The sequence below is a fragment of the Wasmannia auropunctata genome, unplaced genomic scaffold (assembly GCF_000956235.1).
Source record: "Wasmannia auropunctata unplaced genomic scaffold, wasmannia.A_1.0 LD335767.1, whole genome shotgun sequence".
Classification (NCBI taxonomy): domain Eukaryota; kingdom Metazoa; phylum Arthropoda; class Insecta; order Hymenoptera; family Formicidae; genus Wasmannia; species Wasmannia auropunctata.
The window spans coordinates 231,362-257,240 of NW_012027123.1; the positions used below are offsets into that span (position 1 = coordinate 231,362).

The 25,879-nt window shown below is 44.9% G+C and overlaps 1 protein-coding gene across 1 annotated transcript in view; it reads left to right on the plus strand.

Annotated features, from left to right (window-relative positions):
• Positions 1-25,879, plus strand: part of LOC105456115 (E3 ubiquitin-protein ligase TRIM9) — a 90,502-nt gene that overhangs the window by 30,451 nt on the left and 34,172 nt on the right. The window contains exon 3 of the mRNA XM_011699930.1: positions 11,065-11,112. Within this exon, the coding sequence (XP_011698232.1) occupies positions 11,065-11,112 (48 nt within the window). The remainder of the gene's footprint in view (positions 1-11,064; positions 11,113-25,879) is intronic.

The window sequence follows — 25,879 nt, forward strand, 5'->3', positions numbered from 1 at the left end:
TCTCTCTCTCAATAATTCTCGATTCATTCTCTGATCTACTCGCGCTTTTGCAAAGACCTCGACTCTCGCCAAAAAACTTCGCAGCTTCGCCAATCGTGGTAGAGATTCATCTTAGTGAGTTCGGCGTCTCCGTTATTACGCCACTGATCGTGCTTAAGCGAAATAAGGATGGCGGATGTTCGTCGTCGTAGTCGTCGGTAGGCGAAGACGCGAATGGTGAACGCGGAATGATAAACTACGGTTGTCGAGGGTTGTCAGAGTCGGCACCGACGACGACGGGGGTCGCGCGCGCGCGCGCGCGCGCTCGCGCGATAGAAAAAGGTAGAAAAAGAACGGGAGGAAAAGGGCGAATTCGTCGTCGGAGCGACGACGAGCAGGATCGTCGGACGGGGCGCTTGCAAATTGCGCCTTAAAGTGGTGGAAAATCGGCGAGCGAGCGCGAGGGTGCACGACGAAATAAGTGAACCGTCTGACATTTATGGCTCGTCTCAGTAGGACGGGTTGCTTCTTCGGTTTCTGCCTAGCGTGGAGTATTTTAGTCGCACGTTAACGTGCGACAAGAGTTAACGGAAAAATATTATTGTACACATAAAAATTATTTGGAAATTTTATTTTACTTATAGTTTTTTTGCATACATAAATATAATCAAAATAAAAAGAAATACAATAGTTTTTACACCGCGATATTATAGTGTACGTGCGAATTAAAACTATATATATATTAAAATCTAAATTTAAACGATACATAAAACCGTATAAAATTGTATTGATTGTCTAAAGCTGTAATATGCGAGTTTCAATATTCCTGTTTAGTTCGTTTCGTTTATTTCGTTTCGAAACATTGAACAACAATTTTAGAAGATAAATTTACAATAAAATAGGAATTATAGGTTCACCGCGCTCTGAATTTGTAAACCGCAAAACCATTACCGACGCAACATTATCCGATGACTGAAGTTTACAATGGAACAACCAATTTGCAATATTTAAGCTCTGCTAATTTATACGGCCGGATGGTATCGCATATCTCGTCGTGGCATTCGCGTTATTTGGAATTTCAAACGCGGAGCACTTCTCTATTACAATACCGCGGCCGAGAGATCGATTATACGCTGGAAGTGAGGAGAGAGTGCGTCTGGGTTCCCGATTTTCCGCGAGCCACCAGAGAATATTTCCATGTCATCGTAGAGAGAAGAGGGAAATGAACGGCGCGGCGGCGCTCTACATTATACCTGTGCTGTGCGAATGATTCGTACTTTCTGTTCTGCGCAGAGAGCCTCATAAAGATTTTTTCTTTCTCAAATGCGATTCTTACGGCGTGGCGCCGAGTGTGTTCGGCCGAGGGAATAGGTATAGGTACAGAGATACCGACGATTACGATAAAAGCGAAAGAAGGGGCGGCGGATAAGTCGACGAACATACAAAAAAAAAAGAAAGCCGAAGGGATGCCGATAAATTTGCCCGGACGGAGGCAAATCGGCGTATGAAATGGTAATTTCGGTCGCGCGCGCTGTAAAGGAGGGCCGAGGGGTAGTTGATAAATCGCGACGGCACCGCCCTCGAAGCAAGACGTATAGGGACGAAGAGGCGAGGTAATCGCCGGTGGTCTTCGAGCCCCCGTCCGAAATACTGCCATCCGATTCCTGGTCAGATTGTCAAGGACAAAGAACTGCTCCCTTTGTCATTTTTATACGTTCGGAGGATTTATCTAGACTTTCCGAATTTATGACGCGTTTGAGATATACGGACGGTTATGTCGCGAGGTATTCGGCCGCGATAACATTTGAACGGTAATAACAATATATTAACAATTTCATATTTGAATCATATTTCTTACCGTACCGAAATAGGTATGTGCGTAACAATCTTAAGCAGATAACGAGAAAATCAATTGTTTCTTAGATTCACTTAAATATCATCCGCAATAAAATTAGCGCTTTAATAAAATTATAATCAATAAAAGTAATTGGTTTCTATTAGATCGTTTCCGTTTTAAAAGCGGAACGTGACAAAGGAAGAATCTATACATTAAATGTTCTTTAGATTCGCGACTGTTCTTGATCAATATTGCTTTCAATTATAGAGACGATTATTCCAATTTAATCATATTCAAGTCTACGCGTGCAAAGTTAGGCTACGGCAGATAAGAAAGCTTTTGTAAATCAACCAGTCTTTACATCCGCCAGGTTTTTCTTCCCGCGCGTACGATAATTTATCCTGACGGGTTGCCTCTTGCGCGCGGAAAACGCGTTACGAGATACGTGGCGTATCTTCGCATCTTATCTTCGTACGGGAACGCGACTACGGTAAAAGGGGAGCGTCGAGCGGCAGAGCGCGGGCTCGGGGGACACCCTGAAAACGAAAATAGTTCTTGAAACATCGCCAGTCTTTGATACCGCGAGCGCGAGCACGCGCGCGTGCTCGCGTGCTCGTGTACTCACGTTCCTAAATAAACGCCGCGCGTGCGAAAAGCACACGCGTCCTCATCCATCGCCGGGTAAATGCCTGGAGAACGTCGAATAGTGCTGAATAAATTATTAACTCCGGTAGCGAGAGAGAGAGAGAGAGAGAGAGAAAGAATGTCTCGTCCCTCGTTTCTTCCTGCGTGAGTTCCTGTTGGGATGCTGTATTCTCTGAGAGCTTTCGGATGTCGCGATATTTACGTATTCAAACGGTTACGAGATTGCATGAAAGAGATGGCTCGTGAGATTTTTCTTTATCAAACTGACGAGTAACAATCAAATTTGACGAAGCATATCCTGCATTTCTACTCTTATATGTACTTTATTCAATTTTAAATAATAATATCGATAATTGTATCCCTAAATCTCTTCTTTTATAGAATTTTTTTCTATACGGAAAAGAAATGCATTAACAGCGTTAGCTAATAGCAGTCTAACTGAAAATAATCTTGTTAATGAGTTAACAAGAATATTTTCATTAATGAAACAAATAAGAGCATGACGTGTTTATTTTGTTAATATTGTTATTGAATTAACGAGATAATTTTCAATTAAACTACTGTTGGCTAATGCTCTGTTGATACATCATTTTTTCCCCGCGTGCGTGCCGTTGAATATATTATTCGAATTACATATCTGAATTGCAAATTCCATGCAGGACGTTCGATTTATCGGTTAAGAACAAATGGCGCTCACGCTGTTATCATTTCACTACGTGAGGCCTCGCTTGATTATTTAAGGTATAGGTGAATTAATTAATCGGCTATACAGGCATAGGGGGTCCGAGGCCCAGCCGACTGCCACAAAGGGCTCCCCGTGCCGAAGTATCGTAATACCGTTACCATGTCGCTAACTTTCGTTCGGTAAATATTTGCTTGGTCAACGCCATTCTAATGCTATAACAAAAGTTAGTTCGAAAAAGCGTGCGAGGCAACGAAGCGACTCGATAGACATGTGTTTAATCGGAGTGAACTTCAGGAACTACGAATGTAACAATTACGTTCACATGTTACCAGAATTCTTTTTTTTTTTTACGGCGCAATATGCAATCTTCATTTTCCCAGAGAGAATTTTACGAGTTTCCTTTTTTCGTCTTTTTTTCTTTTAGAACGCGGACTACAATAATTCATTTAGTCTGCGCTTTATTATACCAATCTTACATTATTTGATTACAATTAGCCGACTTCGGAAGCAGCGCGGGCGAATAAATATTGAAAAGGACGCGCGGGGCAGCGGGGGAGGGGGGAGGAGATCTTCCGGGGCAAATTATAATTTGCAGGCACGTAAATCTCTTGCCTGTTACGCGGGACGGGGAGGGGCGGCGGAGGTAGGGCGCTTTATTTGCCGAAAGAAATGGGTAGACTTTCGCGCCGGTGTGCGCGTTGCTGTTTGCCAGAAGAGCGCAGTATACTCCTCTCTGCGGTATCCTCAAATATTTATAAGTCTTGCAGATTGGTGGTACATCTCATCTGAAAAACACATATACGCGCGCGCCGCCGCGCGCCGTGCCGCGGATAACCTGGTATTGCGCAGCGCTTCCCCGCGTGCCTCTGTATTTCTTTTTTAGCCGTTATCACGCCCGTGTAGCGAGAAAATTGTTACAGCGCGTGCGTATGTAATTATAGTTACGCTTAATACGACTATACACACGATGTTATAGTTTCAAGTTCGTTATGCGTTAGAGAGCGAGCACTCTCGTGCAATATTCATTAAAAATTCCGGGGAAACGGCCCTTCGGTAAACGCACGCGATGAGAAACTCCAGTTAGTTCATTTTATCATCCCGCCGTCCAAATGTTTAATTCTGGAGATTACGTCGAGTACGTGTATATTATCGCAGGAGCAGTTGCTACCCCCTTTACCGCTACCAAGTTTCATGGCCCTTATGCCGAACATATATACGTAATTCCAGTTAGTTCGCTTGCCAGGGCAAACGTTCGCATGCATGATGTAACATGTCCTAAAATAGCTACTAAAACATATTACTCTAATGCTTAAATAAATCTTTATTTAATTACATGAGTAAAATTACACATTTTAATACAGATCTTCCCAGAAGTATAAAAATATTGAAAAATTGAAAGACATACCTATTGAAAATAATAAAAATATGAAAGTAAGACAAACGATTGCAGAAAACTAACTGCGAAAACTTGTATCTTGATATAAGAAAAACGTTTAGAGGAAGATTAGACAGTTGATCTCCTAACTCGTGACATTGTATAATTAATTTAGAAACGAAACGTGATCAAAGTTGCGCGGTGTAAAAAAATCGCGATCGCTACAGGATTCATTCGGTTTCGGCGGTCAACCGCCTCGCGGCGGTCTGCGCGCAGCCCGCAGAGGGCACTTTCGCGTTTTGTCGATCCGCGCGAGATTGCAAGTTGATTTGCTGTCAGAGCGTGTCGGTCGACACCACGCGGCGGGTTATATCAGCGCGGTATCTCAGATATTTATGATGCACGGGGTCGCCATGGCGCGAGTGCACCGCACCACAACTGCACGAGCGAGCGAAAGCCCCCGGCGGGGGCCGGTCGCCAGGATACATAAGGACGAGGAGAGAGCGTGGTTACATAGTGCCGCGGTACACGACATATGCCGTGACGTTTGTGTCCCTCTCCGCCACCCCCCCCCGGCCACCCCCGCGCTTGGCAGCCAACCCCCGTCGTTTTGCACTGCCGTCTCTCTTTCTCGCTTATCCTATTCCGGCACTCTTCCGCTCTGGCCCTCTATCTCCTCGGTTTCTCGCTCTCTCTTTCTCCGAATTTAATGGCGGAAAATTCAGCCAGCCAAAGTCAATAAGTCGTTCCCCCCTCACGATTCTATACGGGGCCCCATTCTCATTGCCCTGTCTAGTATGTAGCTTGTCCCCGTTCGTACTATACGCAATAGCGTAGCCAGATAATACGCGCGGAGGTGATTTATATTTAAATCCCCCACGTGCGGTCCCTGTATCTTCTTGAGCGTTATTACACGAGCGCGATGAAAGGGTTATCTGTTGTCTGGAGGAGAATAGCGAAAGAGCCTGCACGGCTTTCAATCTATTTTCTTCTCCTATTTATTTTTTGTAAGATAAAAACTCAAGACCCAACTTGTTGTTGAAGAATTCGAAGATGTAGAGTGACTTCTTTTATTGATCGACGTTTAGCTGTGGAAATAATATACGATTCGTTAATTTGGCACGCATTAGCAAAGTCTCGCTGCCGCCGAAAAGTTTTATTTGTCTACCGAGAACGACGTAAATTACGCTTTGATGGAGATCGAACGGTCGCGGTTCGGTAATGAAGGAATGTTGTCGGCGTGACGTGACGTGTTTCTCGCAATGAAACTTTTTCTACGCCAGTGCGTGCGACGCGTCGCGTATAAGAACGAGGGGAGGCCGAAAGCAATTTGTATCCCCGATGCAGGCTTTACGCGTTTCGTTTTTGGACGTATATATTGTGCAATATATTGAGAGTAAGAATAGACCCGCACTTGGCTACGCCTTGAATTGCCAAGAGAGAGACAGACAGAGAGAGAGAGAGAGAGAGAGAGAGAGAGAGAGAGAAAACGCGATTTCGTGTGGATGTAAGTTTCATTTTCTTCGAGAATCGAGAAGGTTGTTTAATATTCTTATTGTCAAAAGGGCATTTCTTGAAAAGGATTCAGAAAATTCCTAGCGCGAACTGAGGCCGTAAACTGCACGCTTGAGCTTGCGTCCTATCAATTTCTCTTACGCATTTATTTTTAAGAACCTAAGAATTTCATTATTAGAAGTCATAGTTTTACCTTCATATCGCCTTTCACGCAAATTTACATAATAAATGGTTACTTTGTTGTAAGATTCCAGTCAATATATTCTCTTAAATATTAGCTTTGTTGAGAATATTAAATAGATAAACGCAGCGATGAAATTGTTAAATGTCTATGCATTTACATCGGTTGTTACTATTTTTTTGTTAATAGAAAGTTTATATTTTACGAACAATGTTCAGATTTTTAGTCGTTTTTATGAGAAAAAAATATATGCATTTATTTCTCAATAGGCGCGAATTTAGTCGAAAGACGCGAACCCTTCCTCGTTTTCGATGTCTCCGAAAGAAAATGTTTGGTATAAAACCGAAATTTTGAAAGCTCACGTACGGTTTACGATCTGCGTATAAGCTCTCCGAGCCATCTCGCGTGTCGCTCGGACGCGAGGCTCTGCCTTCCCTTTCATCTTCTAAAAATAACGGGGTTGTGTTTGCGAATCCCATGCCCATGGATTCGAAAATACCGGAGCACCGTGGCATCGCTTATTTCGTTTTGCTCGGCTCCGTGCGCGCGATGGATATCGTTAGAGCTAGAGAGCTCCCGTGCCAAAATCAAGCCTCGTTTCCACGTACTCGTTTCTCGACAATCATGGACTGTGGCGATTCAGGAGCGATTCCAAGGAAGCCGCGGGCGATCGGCTTGGCAACGGCTTTAATTGAGGCACCGAGAATACAAGGGGCCAGTTGTGGACGTTATTGCGCCGCGCGGTTAAAAAAAAAATATATATATATATATAGTATATCGCGTGGCAGATAAATCAGCCGATGCTTTAATCAACCGATTCTTCCCTGATTCGGAGTACTTATAAGTTTCTTGTTTGGAAAACAGACGTCCCTCTCTCTCGTTTTGCTCGTCATCGGCGCGCACGGAGAACGAAGAATAAAGGGCATGCACGGACGTCGCGCGTATAGGGCACTTACTGGAGCAAAGCGTGAATGCGTGTGGACGAAGGCGAAGAGTGGCGGGACTGACTTTTTTTAATGCAATTGTGTCGCACTATCAAGCCGGTTAAGTGACTCTCGAAACCCCTTTGTGCACACAGTCGGTGTGTTTTATGCGCGAGCGGGAGCGCGCGCGGGCCGCGCGTTTATAAGGTCGCCAAAGTGCAAGAGTTCACGAGGAGTAAATCACGTGGCATTAAGATTAAAAACAGTGGGAGTTATCAACCACCTCGGCGCGGAGCGGCGCGTATATTTAGCGCGTTTCATCGGGTGGCCGTTTATATCACTTTACGACACTTTTTTTTTTATTACTTCTATCCGCCACATGTGAGAATAGGTATTTCAATGGCGATCCACATCGTATATTCACCACGTGCACCTGCTTACCGTACAGTTTTCATCGGTTCTTTTACGAAAAATCGCAATTTTTATGGTTCTTCCATTACCTCTTGCTCTACTTTTTGTTTTCCATTATTCTTCCTACCTCAGAAAAATATCCCTGATCCCCCGAATGATATCACTTTTTTTTTTAAATAGCCATTTTTAAAACTCCTTCCATAAACAATGTGGGCTGAAATAACGGTGATATTTTTGCAAGTTCCTCTTACATTGTTAAATGTTCCTTTTACAATCGCTACAGAGATGCTTCGTATATTTTTCTATTTTCCAAGCTAAAAACACGATACTCCGCTGCGTATTAAAGTGTATGTCATGCACACAAGATACAATGCATTTCTATTTGCCATGCCTCTTTCGATCTCCGGCTTGGATCAGAACGCCATGTAGTGAAACTGTTCTGTGTAAGGTATACGCAGTTGAATCCACGTGCCGGCATTGTCAGGCATGCATACAGTACGGTAGATTTCTCTTTGAGAGTCGAAAGAAACCCGGACGTTTCGTCTGATTCGGATCGCATTGTTGCTCCCGTTTGCTCTGAATCTCTTCGGCATCCAGCCCTGCGACGGATGTGTAAGAACATTCGAAACGCGCCCCCGTTGTTGGGACATCATGAATAATCTCTCTTTATAGCTTGCCAGGTTGCGTTACACGGTTAAAGCGATCTTTGCCCGCCGATGAATCTTTTTTTTTTCGAGTGTGACGTAAATCAATTACAGGATTATCTGTTGTTTCGCGTTTATTTTTTCCTCTACTCTTGAACAGATAATTTTCTATTTAATAATTCGTACACTTTAAAATGTTTTACATACTTGATCTACATTTTCTACCTTTGTAAGGTTTTCTATTTTTTTTCTCGTAAAAACATCGGAGAATTATTTAGCACTAATCTTCAATTTTTTACTTGAAATACGTTTCGAACTTATTTCCATGTTGTTTGTTAGAGTTTGAAAATATGAAAATATATTTAATGTTCGCAAAGTTCAAATTCGAGATTACGGCGTTGCACTTTTTATCGTGCCCATAAAATCGATCGGCGCTCGTTTTCTTCGTCGTTACATCTTATTATGTCACGGGGCGTCGTTATGATAACAGCACGGGTATTTTCCGTGGTTATCGGTCCCCGAGCGCGGAAGGAAAGAAAAAAAATCATGAATGAGCATCGGCGCGCGCAAAGGGGATGACTCACTCACCCTCTCAGCCCGCGCGCGAGCCGTGTATTTATATATATATATGTATATCCCAGCGGCTGTGTCTCTTACACGCGCGATGTTCACAGGCAAAACACGTGCGCGACAGCGAAGAGCTTATACATCACCTTCTCTCGGGGCCCTCCAAATTTAGCCGGCCGGCCGTCAAGTCCGCGGGGCAGCCGTCAGCTGCCAAAAGCTTCTCGTGAAAGTGCCGCGCGTGCTGGCAAGAAGGTGGGATGACAGCGCGCATCCAGTTCCAGATTCATTCGTGATTTCGTAACGCGGCGCAAAGGGCGGCGGGACGCGCGGCGGGGGGAGGAACGAGGGAGAAAAGGGGCCGAGAAGAAAGGGCCGCGGCGAACGAACCGTCCCTCTCTCGTCCCGTTCTCTCCTTCCAGCTCGTCACGCACGTGCGCCGATCGTCGTAAGATCCCGCCGATCGTTTTGACTGCGGCCATTTATCGAGCTCCGTGCATCGAGAGATGCTGCTTTAACACCACGCCGAGTAATATTCCCCATCCATCTCACTGATTACGGAGTTAAGTTACTGCAAACGATAATCGATAAATCGATCGATCGTTCGATTAGCTTTATCGTTTCGAAATTAGTTCGACGATTAGCAAGACTAATTAAGATTGCAGATTTAAGGCAAAGGCGTATTGCGTATAGGAAATTTTCTGGTTCTCTGATATAAAGGGCGGTCTTCGCGGTATTATACGCTGCGTACGGAGAGAAATGCGTATTTTAGCATCGTTTGAATGAAAAATTCGCGGCAAAACGCGGAGGGAACTGTAACGAAGGGATATAGCGTGGAACTGTCAACGCCGATAAATATCCCGCGACGAAATTGCGCTCGTTTGACGCTTTCAAATGAAGAGAGAGAGAGAGAGAGAGAGAGAGAGAGAGAGAGAGAGAGAGAGAGAGAGAGAGAGAGAGAATGGAGAAAAAGCAGCGTGCACAGACCATCGGGTGTTTGCGCAAGAACGAGGAAGAAATATCGTTCGCTCGCGCTCGTGAACGAACCTCATCGACGCGCGGTCGGCCGCGCGAAACTTTTTCATTGCCGCGGCCCGCGCGATTTACAATTTTCATTTCATACCGCATTAACCTCCAAGTGAGTTTAATTTGAATCGAGCTCCTGGAAGAGGAGCTTTATTTCTCCTTTTCGCCGCCGGCGCACAATGCATAAACGAGCGTCCGCGCCGATCCACCGGCACCGCGCCGCGCCACGTCGCGCCGCGTCGGCCGGCCGGAATTTTTTCAATTAATGGCCCGTGTTGTTCCGAGATATAACCGTTCGACGTGGGAGTGACGAGCGCCGCGGACACGGCCATAAAAATATTGCGAAATGCCCCGGACCGACGATTGAAACGAACCGTTTGTCCGCCGTTGATGGAGGAAATTTACGTCGACGCAGTTTTCGACGCGTGCGTTTACCGTCTGGCTTCTCTTTCGCTCTCGGAATCTCTACGCCACCTTATTTTGTTAGGACGCTCCATTAAGCTTGATGAATATTTACGATACATCTTTTGTTATCGTGTTTGAATAGATTAAAGTTTCATCCTTCTCAATTTGGGTAAGCTGCTGAACTATCGTGTAAGTGTTATTTGAGGAGTTTAAAACTCGCGTTCGCGCTCGCAAGTGGAAATAACAGTGTGTTTGTACGCTAATAGCGCACATATCTGGTAGCGATAATAGCGCTTGTATCAGGTAGTATAGGCTAACAAACTGACGTAATCTAGTCGAAGGACGCGAGTTATCGCTCTAGTTATATTTCTTCGGGCGTGTGAAAATTTCGTGGGCAAACAAGACACGTTCGCGAACAGGATCATTTCGCTCGCGACGCTACGTCGGTCGGACGATGATAAGACACCGATAAGTAGGTACATAAGCAGCTTCGAGGCAGGCTGTACATTATGCACGAAGTCTGCGGCACAGTGTGTGATAGGAGCTCGAGCTACGTCTCGCCATCAGCATTCATATATTCGGCCCCGAATCCACACCCTCCGGAAAATCAATACTTAATGAAATCAATGTCGAGACGCATCGCTCTATATCCCAGGATTTGATTCCTGCAGGGGCTGGAGAGGCGTTGATGGATTTATCGCGGATAACAACTGCGCGAATCACGGGCTATTTTTGACGGTCCCTATATAATTGCCTTTAGCAATTTGTCAATTTGCCTTCAGCTACAAAATTGTCTCTCTCATTACGAGCGCTCTGATTTTCCGAATAAGAGACACTGCTATAAATTACTCACGACGCGCTATGCCTTTTCCAGAATTTCGAGAAACGGTTGCAAAGCAAGGAAATGCTTGAAAAATCATGGGTAAGGAAAGTCAAAGAATTTGCTTTCGCTTGAAAACTAAAGCGTTCGATGTGACATGGATGTTATAATATATGTACATGCTCTGTCTGACTAATTGTTGATAACTACACATGACGATAAAATATCTCAAAATATTCCACCGAAAAAAATAACAAATTACTTGTGCAAAATGTTGTTTTTGCTGCATATTAATGCCTTTTCTCCTGTTGACAACATTTAAATTCATTTCAATAATTCATCGATGTAACTAATATTATATTGAAATTACATTTTTGTATTAACCATATATTTTAATGCTGGAATATTAATTATTCATCTTGTACGCTTTAAAAAAAAACCCTTTTATATACGGCTGCGATATACTGTTATTCATAAAGTTTTACAAAATGTCGTTTAACGTTTAACGACACGAAAGCTATATACGGGGATAGTGGCAATTCTCTGCACTCGAGTTTCCTCTTCAGAATCCTCTATCGCTGTTGCCCACGGCACGTTGCACGCGGATTCTACTAGTCCGTATGAGTATTAGCTTGCGGTAATTTCGAGAGTGTCCGCGACGAGGGGGGCGACCCGGGGTCGGGGGGCGACAGCCCGCGCCGTCCTGACGTTGAAGTTTTAAGGCCGGCAACAGCAGCTGCGTCCCAATTCGGAGCGCGCGGCGCGACCGTGCAGTAGCGTTGCTTTTACGAGGCGTATTTACGAGGCACCGCTCGCAACCGCGCGTTTTCGTGCCACGCCGGCGAATTCGATGGAGTTTTCAATCGTGCCGCACTGACGATGCATTTGTATTCCCGGCGGATTATACGAGTCCCGGTCTGTCACGCGTGTACGGGGTTGAGCCCATCGCGCGACTTTACGGAGAAAGCGGGCCACGGTCAGGAAGTCGTGGGACATTATCGGCGTCTCTCTCGGCGAAGGAATCGAACGGCGGAGATTCATTCGCGATGGCGAATATATCGCGACTGAATTTTGCGGCTTAGATCGCGAATTGCCGGGGGAAAAGCGGGAATTGTGGTGCGAGGTCGAATGGTGCATGAGAAAAGTCGACGGGAAAGGGAAAATTATATAGGGCCGTTCCCATGAACATTATTTAAGAGTGACTGCCGCTTTTCCTTTACAAAATCCTTCACAGAGTGAGAGCGAGAGAGAGAGAGAGAGAGAGAGAGAGAGAGAGAGAGAGACAGAGATCATTTCCTTTCTGCACAAAGAAAGATAGAAATCATTTCCTTTACAGAGAGATAAAAATCAATTAAACTTTAATTAATTTAATAGTTTATGCGGGTAATTCGTCGTCTCTATATATTTTCTCGTTTTCTATATACTTACAAAAGATTAGCTTTCAATTTTTAATTAACTTGTAGTACATAAGAGGCAATATACATGACATGCTAATCCGCAATTAATATAGAAAATTCGATGTAGCGAAACAATAGCGCGATTAAATACGCATTCCCTCTAATGAGAATTAATAATTACGCTCTCAGTAAAAATGATTTAATGAAAGATTAACTACACAATCTTGTGTGTACCAAATAAAAATACTGCACAATCGATCACGCTGAGGGGTCGCTTCTGACTGTGATTGTATTCCTTTTGTTTCTCATACCAATTTACATCTGGACTTCCTGATTAAACTATAATTTATGCTGCCAATATCGCGTATATATATTTTCTGTAATAAACTATTGCGGAGGAGTGGGAGGGAGGGGGGAGAGAGTCAGATGTTGTTGCAAATTATTATCACCACAAATTCACGTTTATATAGGGGCACAAAGTTAACTCGATCCACCGAGTAAATGTCATTAATTACCAAAATTAATCAAAGGGAGAAAGCCGTATAGGTACTATTGCATTTCACGTATATCCGCGACCTGGACGGTCAATATAATATGCCGCGCGTGTTTTCCATCGGGCCGCGTCTATTTAGTTTTCCCTGCCTGACTTCCACTCAGTACGCGCGGGGCCCCGTTGTATATACGCGCGGCGTGCAATTGCGAGTCAGCTTTGTACTATTTTACTCGTACGGAATTCTGCAAACACACACCGCCGCCGCGCCGCCGCGTTCGCGGGGAGAATAGTCGGATATTTGCATGGTTTCGTGTGCGAATAAACGAGTGGATAATAACGTAGAAGTATGCCTATAGTTTGAGAATTGCGTCGGCAAAAATCAGTCGGAGGGGAGAGAGTAAGTATAGTAACAGAGGAAACTGTATACGAAGCTTTGCCGGCATATAATTTTGCGGATTTAAAGGTTACGCGGCCGATTCTTTGAGCTTATTTAACTCGATGTAGGCTTCATTCTGACCGTGCATTACGCGGGAAAATCATGGGGATATACGGGAAAAATCTCCGAACAAAGAGGTTTTATCTTACGAAATGTGCGTTTACGCCACACCGTGTGCGTTACTTAGCGCACGAATGCACGCGTGCAAACGCTCTCGCTACTCGCTACTATTCTGGCTGGAGCCGATAAGAGGGGGGGGGGAGGAGGGTGAGAAACATTTTCATAACGCGCGACGGGAACTTTTTCCAGCGCTATCAAGAGCTAGGGGGAGGGAGGAGGGAGAAAAAGATCGGCGGCTGTCCGCTAGATGTTTGCCGAAGTTTGGAGCGTGTGTGCTCGGCGCTTTTTGCTTTCTCTCTTTCTCTCTCTCTTTCTCTCTCTCTCTTTCCCCTCTCTTCGTATGCCATCTTCTTCTTCTCCCCTCGTAGCATCCTGGCGCTCCCGGTCCTCCCCCGCGCAAACAATGTGATGCGCGCAGCTGCGGCTCTCCCGACGGAGTGACTTTTTTCCGCAAACAAACCGCACTGCCACCCCCGCGTGCCTCCCTCAGCGCGAGGTAGAGACATGGGGGAAAGGGCTCGCTGGATATAGAGAGAGTTAGTTTTCCTCTCGCTTAAATATTCGCCGGCGCGCTACGTCGACCGGGCCTCGCCGACCGGAAATGCTCTCCGCTGCAGCCGCGGACGTGTTCTGTCGACGGGGCGAAATAAAAGAAGCTGGCTGAAAAAAAGGAGGAAAAGGTCAGAGAGAGAGAGAGAGAGAGAGACTCCGATGAAAATCGCGAGCGCGGAATTTCATTTGCGCGACCATTCTCCCCGTTCGTTTCAACCTGATGTATTTCGCGGTGCGGTATCTCCTGGATGGACGATGTGCATTCCACGAGAGTCGACTTGCTGATCCGCGATCTTCCGAGGTCGATAGCGAATCCGGCGCGACCACCGATTTTCGACGGTCGCGGGGACACCTCTTTAATCCTGTCGCAACTGAGGACGTTATATATTTCAGATTTCACGAGCAATTTATAGCCTGACATCGCGCGGATCTATAGTCACGCTGGTACTTTTGTAAAATAAATTCGCACAATATGTTGCTTGCTAAAGAGAGACGCTCGGTTGTTAAATCACTTGCTCTAAAGAGATACTCGTTTATTATAATTTCGTTATCTCGATTCTCTGGAAATACACTCCGCGAGGAAATTTCTATCGAGTCCCGTTACTTTTAAGTTTTCGACGAACATTTCACGTCGAAGAATCGTACGATCGCGCATACGACGATCTCATCCATAAAAGTCCGCGATGCGCCGATGCAACCTCTGAACTTTGTCGGGAACCCTGCGAGACACCCTCCCTCTTCCTCCTACCGTTGCTTGCCCCGCAGAAATGCATTCCACGGGAAAATTTCTCGTCAAGTTCTATAACTCCGGGAAGTTTCGCGTCGTCTGAAATTTCGCGGCGCGAAACCGATCACGAGATATTCGAGCTCATCGATAAGACACACACGAGAATCGCCGAACTGTTTCGAGATCGAGATCTGGATAAGTCTAATAACCGATCGGGCAGGATGTCGTACGGATGGGGCGGAAATAACTCGGCGTCAGATGATCGAGAGGAAGATTCAGCGTGTAAATAGGATGCGTCATCCGTTATATCGACGCTCTCCGATAGATCGCTCGTTGCGAAACGGGGTCATGTCTTCGCCGACGGTTTTATGCCATCGCTTGCTTACAAATCTAACGGATGTGCCCGACGAGAGACGTGCGCCGTTCCGTTTACGACGTTTGCGCTTCCTTTTACGACGCCCATATTCCCCCGCCGTCGTTGACGTCGTCGATCGAAAAATAGAACGGCTGCACGATTTCGCGAATCGCGCGCTCTTTCGCGAAACGCGGCGCGGCGAGAAAATCGGCTTTTACCTCACGTTCGCCCGTGACACTGGCAGCATAGTAGGGAGAAAGTCGAACCGATTACCGCGGAAACACGGTAATTTTAGCTCCTCTGCCGCGCGCCGCGATGGAAACATTTATGTCTTTCACGTGCGCGGTATTGATTTTTCGAGGGAAACCGCTTGAAACAAAAAACCTTTCGTTAAGCACGAATAAAAGTTTCGCGTCTCGAAACTTCGATTATATGTCCGCTATTAGCGTTGAAATACACCTCTTGTTTCAGAAGTTTCCGGAGTTGAAGATAAAGCCTTAGACAAACGGCTGGTAGATAGATGATTCTTTTTTCACTCTCGCAGTAATTAAAGTAAATTCAGTCGTGATCGTCGAGATACGGCGCTATCAAAAGAGACCTGTCTTAAACATGATTTCATTCGTTTTTCAGCACTAATTTAATTTAAGTCTGAATGACATTTGGCTATGGATCTCAATATAAATGAAATTTTAATCATGCACTTTGCGCTTTATCGAAATGCTGATAGACTTGAATCAGATTAATGAAATGGTCACGCATTTGCATAGGATAAAATATTTACGTAAAGTGCAGATGACAAATATCCTTTTATATTTTTGAAAAAATATATAATATATATATATATATTTTTAGGTATTTTATTTATATAGATATCTTTTATTTCCACTTTATTCCAACGTACGAAGGTGGTATTCTAGCGAAGAAAGCATTTTGGGTAATCGGATAAAAATAAATTGAATGTCTTCGACTCATCGTCGACTGGCTTCGCCCGGACGCACGTTCACGAGTCGTGCAGACGAACGCCGTAATTATTGCGGAAATAAATGCAGCGATCCGAGTTTCCTCCGCATCGATCGGTGTGCTAGGGGTACCTAACCGTGAAAAACGTGCCTGGTGCGCCAATATCGAGCTCGGAGGCTCGAAGGGCCCGCGGGGTTCTCTCTCTCTCTCTCTCTCTCTCTTTTTCACTCTCTTTTTCTCTTCCTCTCTCTCGAATAGGGCGCGTCCCTTCCGTTCCGCAAATATCCCTTCCGCATTGGCGCGAAAAATACAGCCGTAGTTATAGATACACTCGTGCAATTACAGAGGATAGAGGGAGGGTACCTCTCGGGTTACGGGACACCCTCTCGAAGTATCGGCTGAGTGTCGAAGCGCGCGAGCGCGCGCGCGCGGGGATGCATTAAAAATGCATGCAATCGGCGGGGTCTCTCGTCGGTGACCGTCGTCGTTGCACATGACACACGCGCTTTTATGCGCGCACCGCGGCGCGTTTGTTTATACGACCACCGCGTATTACGCACGCGGCCATTTACGTTTACGGCCTGTCGAGGGGGCGAGGTTGCGCGCGAGCGAGAGAGGCGCGCACAAGCGAAATGAAATATTTTTACGTTTACCGGCGGCGATACCGGTGGATTTGCGGCGCTCCGTCAAACGCGACCGGTCGAAAACGCCACGAGTGCGCTTGATGTATCGCTCTACTCCCCCTTCCCTCCCCCCACCCCTCCCGCCCGTTACAATTATAAACGTTTTAAGCACATCTTGCTATGATAAATTGCCGCGATGAACAGATACGGGGAGCTTCGAATATATACACCGGTGCTTTATCGAACCGCGGGTGTTCTGCATTCAAGAGCAAATATTTTTCAAAATGACGCGCAAAATTTCTATTGGAACTTTATTTGGAATTTGGAATTTCGAATGTAACGCATGGCAATTAATTGAACATACATTTTCGAATGTTTATTCGACAAATATCTCTCCGTCAAAATACACTTCTTTAACAGGCGTGACACAGAGGCGCATGTGTTACACACACACACACACACACACACACACACAAAAAGATAATATCTAGCGTTCGTCGAAAAAGTTGCGCGTTGTCATCGCGATGATTATCACGAATGTGTCGCGTTAACTGCTTTTAAACGCGAGAAAGTTACTTTGTTCTCGGAGCACGGCTACCGCGGTAGATCGCGAAAAACGTCTAGGTGAAAAAAAAAAAAGAAAAACAATTTGTTGTTAATTACTGCTCTGTACATTCATGCACGTTCTCAGCTTGTCGCACAGTGCAACAAACAAATTGCATCCAATGTCCTGGGCATTGTATCGCTCGTATGCATTTCGTTTGTTTGCGTTACACGGTGAAAGTAATCAAAAACGCAAAGGACCCGCTTCAAAAAAGGTTATTTTATGCCACGGCTGACCGGAAAAACCCGTGTGGTCGTGAAAATTTTATACCGTCGGTTAGCTCGCTTTATGCCCCTCGTCAGCTGTATATAAATAATCTTGTGCCGGGTGCAACGGCAAAAAGCAACGTGTGTTATATCTCATCTGCTCTCGAACGCGAAATCAGTTTGCCCAGTTTCGACAACGTTAACGATTCTTCTCAAACGCCGCGTGAATCAGATCGATCTTTCGACCGACTCGACGTTTGCATAATTTATATAAACGATCGCGTTGTTAATGCCTTACGCGGGTAGACTTGAAATTTTAGAAAATTTGCCAGAGGAATTACCTTCGTCGCCAAAGTACCTCCCCCGATCCGTTCGATATGTCTCGCGACACGTCGGCAATAGAAAAGCCCTTGCGCCGCATTTAATTTCACATCACGCGCTCGGCTTAGCGTCGCGTAAATACCGAAACGGTTCACGTTCCTTTGTTGCTTATTTGTTCTTACTCGGGGTTTGCCATTCCCCTCCCTCTCTCCTCCGTCCCTATCGGTTTGTCCTTAACTACGTAAGTTACGGGAATGTTTTACGATGTTGGCGCGACTCTTGCGCGGAAAATCGGGCGACTCTTGCGAGTAATGGCCGGTGTTCGATAAGCGCTGAGTAACGACTCGGGGACCGTCGGTCGTTGTCGTTGCACCGTTTGCAGTTTGCCTCCGCGAGTATCGCCGCGTGACTTCCCCGCGATTTTCTTCGACGATCTGTCTTCTACGCTTTCGGGACCCCGGGAGACAATGTGTCCCGGTGAAGGATTAATGTTCCGCTTGGGTTTTATATGTATATTCCCGGGCCTGCACACCTGTCAGGTGTCAACCCAGAATTTGAATAAGGAAAGCCATGCAATAATTCGAAAGGCGTTCTTTATTTTCCAAGAAATTGAACCGCATAGCTCCAGATAAAATTGATTAAAATAATTTAATCGAGGTTTGATCGATGATTTGTTTGCAGCGTATGATTTTCGGGAAATTGTTGAACGGAAAGCCGCGCTTGTCCGTGGTAATTATAGAAACTCCGCGCGAAACTCCTCGTCGGCTGACCAAAGACTGAGAACGACATCAACATTTTGTTTCCGTTATGCAAAGGTCGTTCAATCGTCCGAGACACGCGAGACACGGTCGGCTGTCACGCTGACATGCCGGACGGTGACGAAGCAAAAATCTAATCTCCGTCCGCGGAACCCTTTTCCCGAAGAGTTCAAAGGACGCGCGTAGCGCGTCGGGGCGATGTAATAGCGCGACGTAAATCACCCGGCACAAACTTGGTTTGCGCGGGTAATTGGATAATGCGCCGCCACGCGCGGACGCGCGATTTGCGGCCCGCGGTTCGCTCGCGTGACGGCGTACATTTGTACGACGCACCGCGACAATCAGGACGGACGAAAACTACGCGCCGCACGGACCGCTAATTGCGGCCGCGGTCTGACAATCGAAGACGGATTCGCAAGAGCGTTCGCGATCCCCGTGGATAAGAACGAGACACGAAAGCGAGAGAGAAACGAAGTGACGATTAGATATGCGTTTACAATCAGTTACAGTTAATTTAACGCAGTTATATTATTAATGACGTAAAGCGGAGAAATGCTGAAGTATATATTTTAGTTATTACATAGATGGGTATATGCATGCAAAGAAGATAAAATTTTGAAATTGACGTTTTATTTGCAAAATTTTATTTGCAAGCAAACGCAGACGTTTCCTTGTCAGAATGATTATATCACAACGGAGGAATCTTTAATTCTAAAAAGCGTCCGTATTGAAGGAGCGTAATGATTCCTTCGCAGATAGTTTTATATAGTAGACTGCTCCTCCGACTACACTTCTTTCTTGCCGAGCAAGGAATCTTTTCGCGCACGTCCATGCAGCTTTCGCCGCTAAGAAGACTTTACATAGCAAGAATACGTGACGGACGAACGTTTAGGGTCGAGCGCGCCGTCGGAAAAGCGAAGGAAAGCGGAAGAAGGAGCCTGGGACACTCGACGGAACGGCGGGCGCATGCTAAACGCGAAAAATAAGAAAAGCCGGTACATAGGTAAAGCAGGCTCCTATGTAAGAATGGCTAATCTAACTCTGTATATACCATATTGTATATACATGTACGGTGTATATATATATGTATATGTATAGTGTCTCGGAGCTAACTCTCATTCCTTTCACCGGCCGACTTCAGTCGTCAATACCGAATAGGTAATGGCTATTCAGGTGTTCAATAGCTTACGATTTGAGTTAAAATTTTTCAATAAAAAAAGTTGGTTTTAAATTGATAGAGCAATTCGCGGACGGAAGATGCGGCGATTCCAGAGCGCCATGTATGTCCACACATACGTATATTTATCTAAGATATACATATATATATATATATATATATATATATATATAGATAAAACGGTTACTACGAAAGATTACATCGTGATTGTAGATAGGTCTTTATCGATACTTTTAATACAATTGAACATTATGTAGCCGAGAATGAAATATTTTCAGATTCTAAATTGTTTCGGAACATTACAATCTGTCTGTTTAATTTTCTTGACAACTGTTATTATATCAAAAAAATAGGAAATTGATTGTTGAATCTGAAGCGTACTGCGCGTGAATGTTCAGCGAATCGTTCAGAGCGTCATTAGCGATACTAACTTTATTGATACTTTTAATACAATTAAACATTTATGTAGCTGGGAATGAAATATCTTCAGATTCTAAATTGTTTCGAAACGTTACAATTTGCCTGTTTAATTTTCTTGACAACTGTTATTATATCAAAAATTAGGAAATTGATTGTTGAATCTAAAGCGTATTGCGCGTGAATGTTCAGCGAATCGTTTAGAGCGTCGTTAGCGACACTACTGACTACCGTATGTCATTGGACGTGTTTGCCAAATACAAGTGCCCGCGCCGCGCGAGACAGCGAGCTTGCAACCTACGCGACATCGTGATATTTCTTGAATTATTGCGATTTCAATCCGACGTTTGTAATTTACTTCTCCCCCGACATGATGCTCATAAATCATTCCGGACGTAACATCTCCCGCGTTATGCCGACGACGGAAGCGCAGTCGTAACGCAGCCAATTACCGCCTCGCAAGCGCGCCTAATGCCACTCGGCGGCGTGGCAGCCCCCGAGTATTTCGCCACCCTCGCAAGTTTACCGTGCAGCTTTTCATCCGACATAATAAATAGCAACCGTAGCAACAACCTCGAACAAACGAGATAAACTTCGACCCGGTACCCAAGAATTGACTGGAACAAAAATTGAGCGCGACGAGTAAATACCGAGATTACAATCGTTTCGATCGATGTCGTGAACATTATAACGTATTTTCACTGGAGCGGAGTTGTTTCAGATAGAAATCTTCGTACACAATTTCTGCAATAACCAATTTATGCGTATGTATAACATATTGTTTATGTGTATATATAACAAATTATCGGATATCTCCTCTTTAAATAAAAAATCTTTTGAAATGAAGATACGGAGGCAGTTATATTTTACGAAGCTTCCAAGATTCGCGAGGGAAATTTCTTCGTATAGCGGAACTTATATACGTGCGATGTTTTATGACCACCCCTATCCCCCTCCCCTTCTCGCGAGAGAATTCCCGATCGCCAATTTATTTTTATAAAGCGCTCATTACGTGCCCTCCCCCGTCATTATGCACCGAACCGTTCCCTTTCGTGGCTCGTACAACGGCTTGCAAAGATCATTCCGGCCGTCCGTGTCCCTCCGTTGCTCGCGTGTTCGTGTCATAAAGTAACGACGTGCAGGGTCATTCCCATCCTCCCGTTCCACGAAGTCGAGGAACCAATTGCGCCTCGCGCGCTCCGGGAACTCCTCCAAGTACGCCGGAAAACGCGGGCAATTCACCCTGCAACGGGCATCTTTATGCCGTCTCCTCGAGATAATCGAATGGCATTCTCGAAAATGATTTCGGCCGGAATTACCGTGTAATAACGTAGAGAGATATCGAAGTGATTTCACGACGTCTTCATTTATACCTCTCACGTGAAATTAATTTTTGCGATAAAAATCATTTTTGAGGTAAAAGAAAAATCATAATGTTTTCGCTTCTCGCTACTTGAGTTATCATTTTTATTCAGGTATTAACGGTACAGAGTTACATTTACGGTACGTACAGAGTTACATTTGGAAAGATACAATTACATTTAGGTACGCGAAAGAGATAAATGTGATCTTTTGTGTCGGAATTTGAAAGCAAATTCCGACTCGAATGTAATCGCAAAATTCGATAGCTCGCACCTGTTATGGACACGAGCTGTCTCCGGCAACGTTTTAGCGTGATTGAGACCCGCCATCGCTCATTCTCGCTCTGACAGCGACGTCATATCGCCCCTAATGTCGCCCTTTTTAGCTCTCCGCACGTAGCTTTTTTTTTCCTCCGACCTTGAGAAATTCATTCGTCATATTAGAAAACGGAATCCTATTCGTCGACTCCTGCTTATAATTTCTTTCCGCAAAGCTGCTACACGTGATATCGTTCCTAAAAATAAAAGTTGAGAAATAAGTAACCGAGTATTATCCCACCAATTGCACGTCCGAAATAAATTTCGCCGTTTTACGAGGCGCGCGGAATGATCGATATTCTCCTTTAGGGATTCATATTTCAATCAAATAGCAGGTGGGCCATGGAAGTAGCGGGGGTGGAAATTAAAGTGAGTTGCCTCCCGCCGTTAACGAAGCACTTTCGTCCGCCCTTGTTCCGCCCGCGAGTTTATCCGACGGCCTTAATGCACCGGCCTTACCGGCATTATCCGAACTTATCCCCGCGCGCGGTTCTTCGGACAATTTGGAAAATGAGCTGGGATAAGAAACACCTGCCGCTGTATTTGCAATTAAGCGCGCTGATAATTGTCGCGGCGAATGAAAACCATTGTTTTCGTCGCATGGATTTACCGGGCGGGGGAGAAGGGGGGGGGGGAGATAAAAAGCACACCGTTCGGTTTTTGCAGAATATTTTTCATATCTATATGGACAATTATATGTATATCCTACAATTGCTCTCATTATCTCGTTTCGCGTGCAATCCGAGGATAGGATGGTCGCTTAACGGTTTAAGGATTGCAAATTATCGTAGTATCGCGTTGCGAATCGGTTCGCCGATGCGGACGGCGTTTAAATTCAAATCGCAAAGAGAAGCGCGTGCCCACGAGAGCGTAACCAGACTTGCTTGGCTTCGACTCCTGAGCCCCAACTGACTTCGGGGGAGAGGAAGGATAATAGCCTCGCGGCGCCTGGCTTGCCCAAGATAGGTAGAACAAATGTATAATTAACTTTTCTCCGACGCGACGAGACGAGACGCGCGCGACCCTCGGCGCGGTCTCTCCTCTCGCGTCGCGCGAGACGCGCAAATGTTCGTTCCCGGCGAGCTGCAGCACGAAGGGGTTAAAGTGAAACGCTCCCTCGGTGATGGGGGCACTTCCAAACGGTCGTATCCCTCCGTCAGATAATTTAGAAAATGACACGCGATAAAGGGCACCTGGTGTACCTGCCCTATTAACACGTATTAGAGTAATTATCGCGATTGGGAAGTAACGAGCCGCGTGGGAGCCTCGTTCGCGAATTGCGGTGACGATCCGGAAACTTGGAACTAGTCGGACAGTTCGCCGCTCCTCGTCGTTGGACGACGTTTCCTGAACTTCGGCTATCCAAAATTCGAAAAGCTCGTTACAACACTGGCTAAATGGCTAATTAGTTACGATATGGTCAAATCCCAATTTATGAAATACAATCGAAACTCTGTTTTCGCCGACTCTGAAATAGGATATTTCACATACCGCGAAGTTTTGCAATTAAAGAAAGTTAAATCGCATCACTCGAAACGTATTTTACGCGAGAAACGCGATATCCTGGATATTACATCACCGCGCGCACTGTTTCGCTACAATCGCGCGTTGTTTCGCCCCGCGCGAAACAAAGTGCACATAGCGAATTAAAGGTCGAGTTACCTGACTTTTCAGCGGAGATTTTCCATTTCCATGTTTATCCGCCGTGCGAATCTTTAGCCGAGACTGGAGAGAGAATTTCATCGATTAAATAACATTTAGATTGAACCGCGCGCGCGAAATGTCGCTTGTAATAATAAATAACGAGCGATTACGCACGCCTACGATTACATGTAGGTATATATATACCGGCGCGGCGCATATTCTCGACGGCAAACCTCGCGTAACACAATCGCATCGCGCGTATTGTATACATTTTAGTAATTATGATAAAACGTCTCTTGAATCCCTATTAATGCAAACAATCGCCCGGTATATTTTCGCTCAGCTCACGAATGTGTGTATACCTACCATCGGAGAAATAATGAACGCCCACCGAAAGCACCGGTGAAAATATTTTTAAGCATCGCGAAATTATTCATTGCGTGGAAGGAATTAATAACGCGACGGAGCCATGGGTTTACGTGGCTATTACGCATTCGCGTTTTAATTTCAGCCGCGGAGTGTAATCCTCCGCGCTCTTTAAAGCGTGACGCGCGCTGACCCTCCCTCCCTCCCACCCTTCCTCCCATCCGGGTCCCGGCAAGGGCCAATTTGGCAAATGAGCCGCGATAAAGGACAGCTGTTCCGCGCTAACGGACATTAATAATTGATAATTATGTCAGTAACGCCGCGTTACGTCGTCTGGTGGGATTAGTCGGGAATTTTCTGCAATTTGCGACCGTGTAATCGCGTACATGTGTCGCGCGATTTTTGCGCGCGGCTAAATTTTTCATCAAACACACACACACGCGCGCCATATATTGTGATCAATACTCCCTTCAGTCTTCTCACGAAATGTCGACGAAAAATATTTTACCCTTGATTCTTCCGGACGTTTAACTACGGCTGCTATCATCATATTTTTTTGCTACCGCTTTCTTTGCCCGCGTTCCCTCCTTACTTGACAAATGCGTATATTTGTAACAAAAAAACTATATAAACTTTTTCTGTAATATTGGCCAATTTATCTGGATTAATATTAAACTTTTATATCCCGATAATCCTGCTTAGCTCCACGGGATTTAATCGTAAGGAACTGAATCCAGTGCAAATTGCTCGAAAGTAATGTTCTATTTCGGAGATCTTCGAAGAATAATTTCAACTTTATCGCCTTGATCGCCTCACGTTTGGCAATTATCGTTCGTTTTTCGGCGACCCGCCGCGACTCGCCGAATGACTCGACTTATCGCCGAGGATCTCGCTAATCCTCTCCGCGACGGTGCTAATTAATCGCGCGCAAATTACCATTAATTCGCCGGGATTAGCGGGGATTCTTTGTGCCGTGCGGAGACGCACTCCGCGGAGAGATTTATTACGCCGCTCTAGATTAAGGTACCGTCTGTTTTTCGGACGGCGAGCGGGCGCGGCGATAACACGATCGCGCCCCAGCAGCACTCGTGAAAATTACAACTCTCGCGGGGAATTAATTCGAACACGACCGGGACGCGACGGTGATGTTCGAGTATACCGGCGGCGTTCCATTTTTCCGACATTTTCCGCGTATTCGCACATGTAATAATAATATTCCCGATGCTGCTTTCGCGCGCGTGAGTGCGAAATACCGCGCATTCTTTTCCAGTGAGTAATATTGTGTAATTAGTGCACTGGTAGATATACGGTTTGTTGTAAAGAGCTATTAGACAGATACACAAAAGACATACGACATGCCGAAACATTTTAAAAATAAAAACAGATCTCTCTCTCTCTCTCTTTCATTCTCTTTTAATAACTATATTAATGTAATAAAAGTTTTAAAACTTACGGCAGTGGTAAACAGAATATTCTGTTCTATTAGGGAAATTATATACTGCTGAAAAATTACACTACACACGTCTTATACAATGCAGTTATTTATTTTAATTATTAAATTTAATTCTGTCCTGTATTATTGAAATTTATACTTCATTATTAATATTTTTAAAATAATTTCTAGAATAATTCCAAAAATAGAAAACATTTTCTTCCTTCGTCCTTTTGTCTCTTGTTAGAAGCGTGGTAACCTCAACATATTTCTGTGGTGTGCGCTATTTACAATTTACACAGATATACGGGACCTACATAGTTTTGACGCTGACCGATAATTAGAGGGATTATCATGGCGAGATATACTCTCGATTTGCTATTGCCTTCCGAGACGTAACAATTGAATAAAAATCAGATGTTTTCTAATCGGATTCAGAACCCGGATTTTCGGCATAGAAAACAGAAGTACAATTCTCTGCGCCACGATCGCCACAAAGGAAGGATTTTATGTGTTTAAAAAAAGAAATAAGAGGATAGGGATTATTTTATATTAAAAGGAATCAGCCACCTAGACATTTAAACATAAAACTAGAAATATCT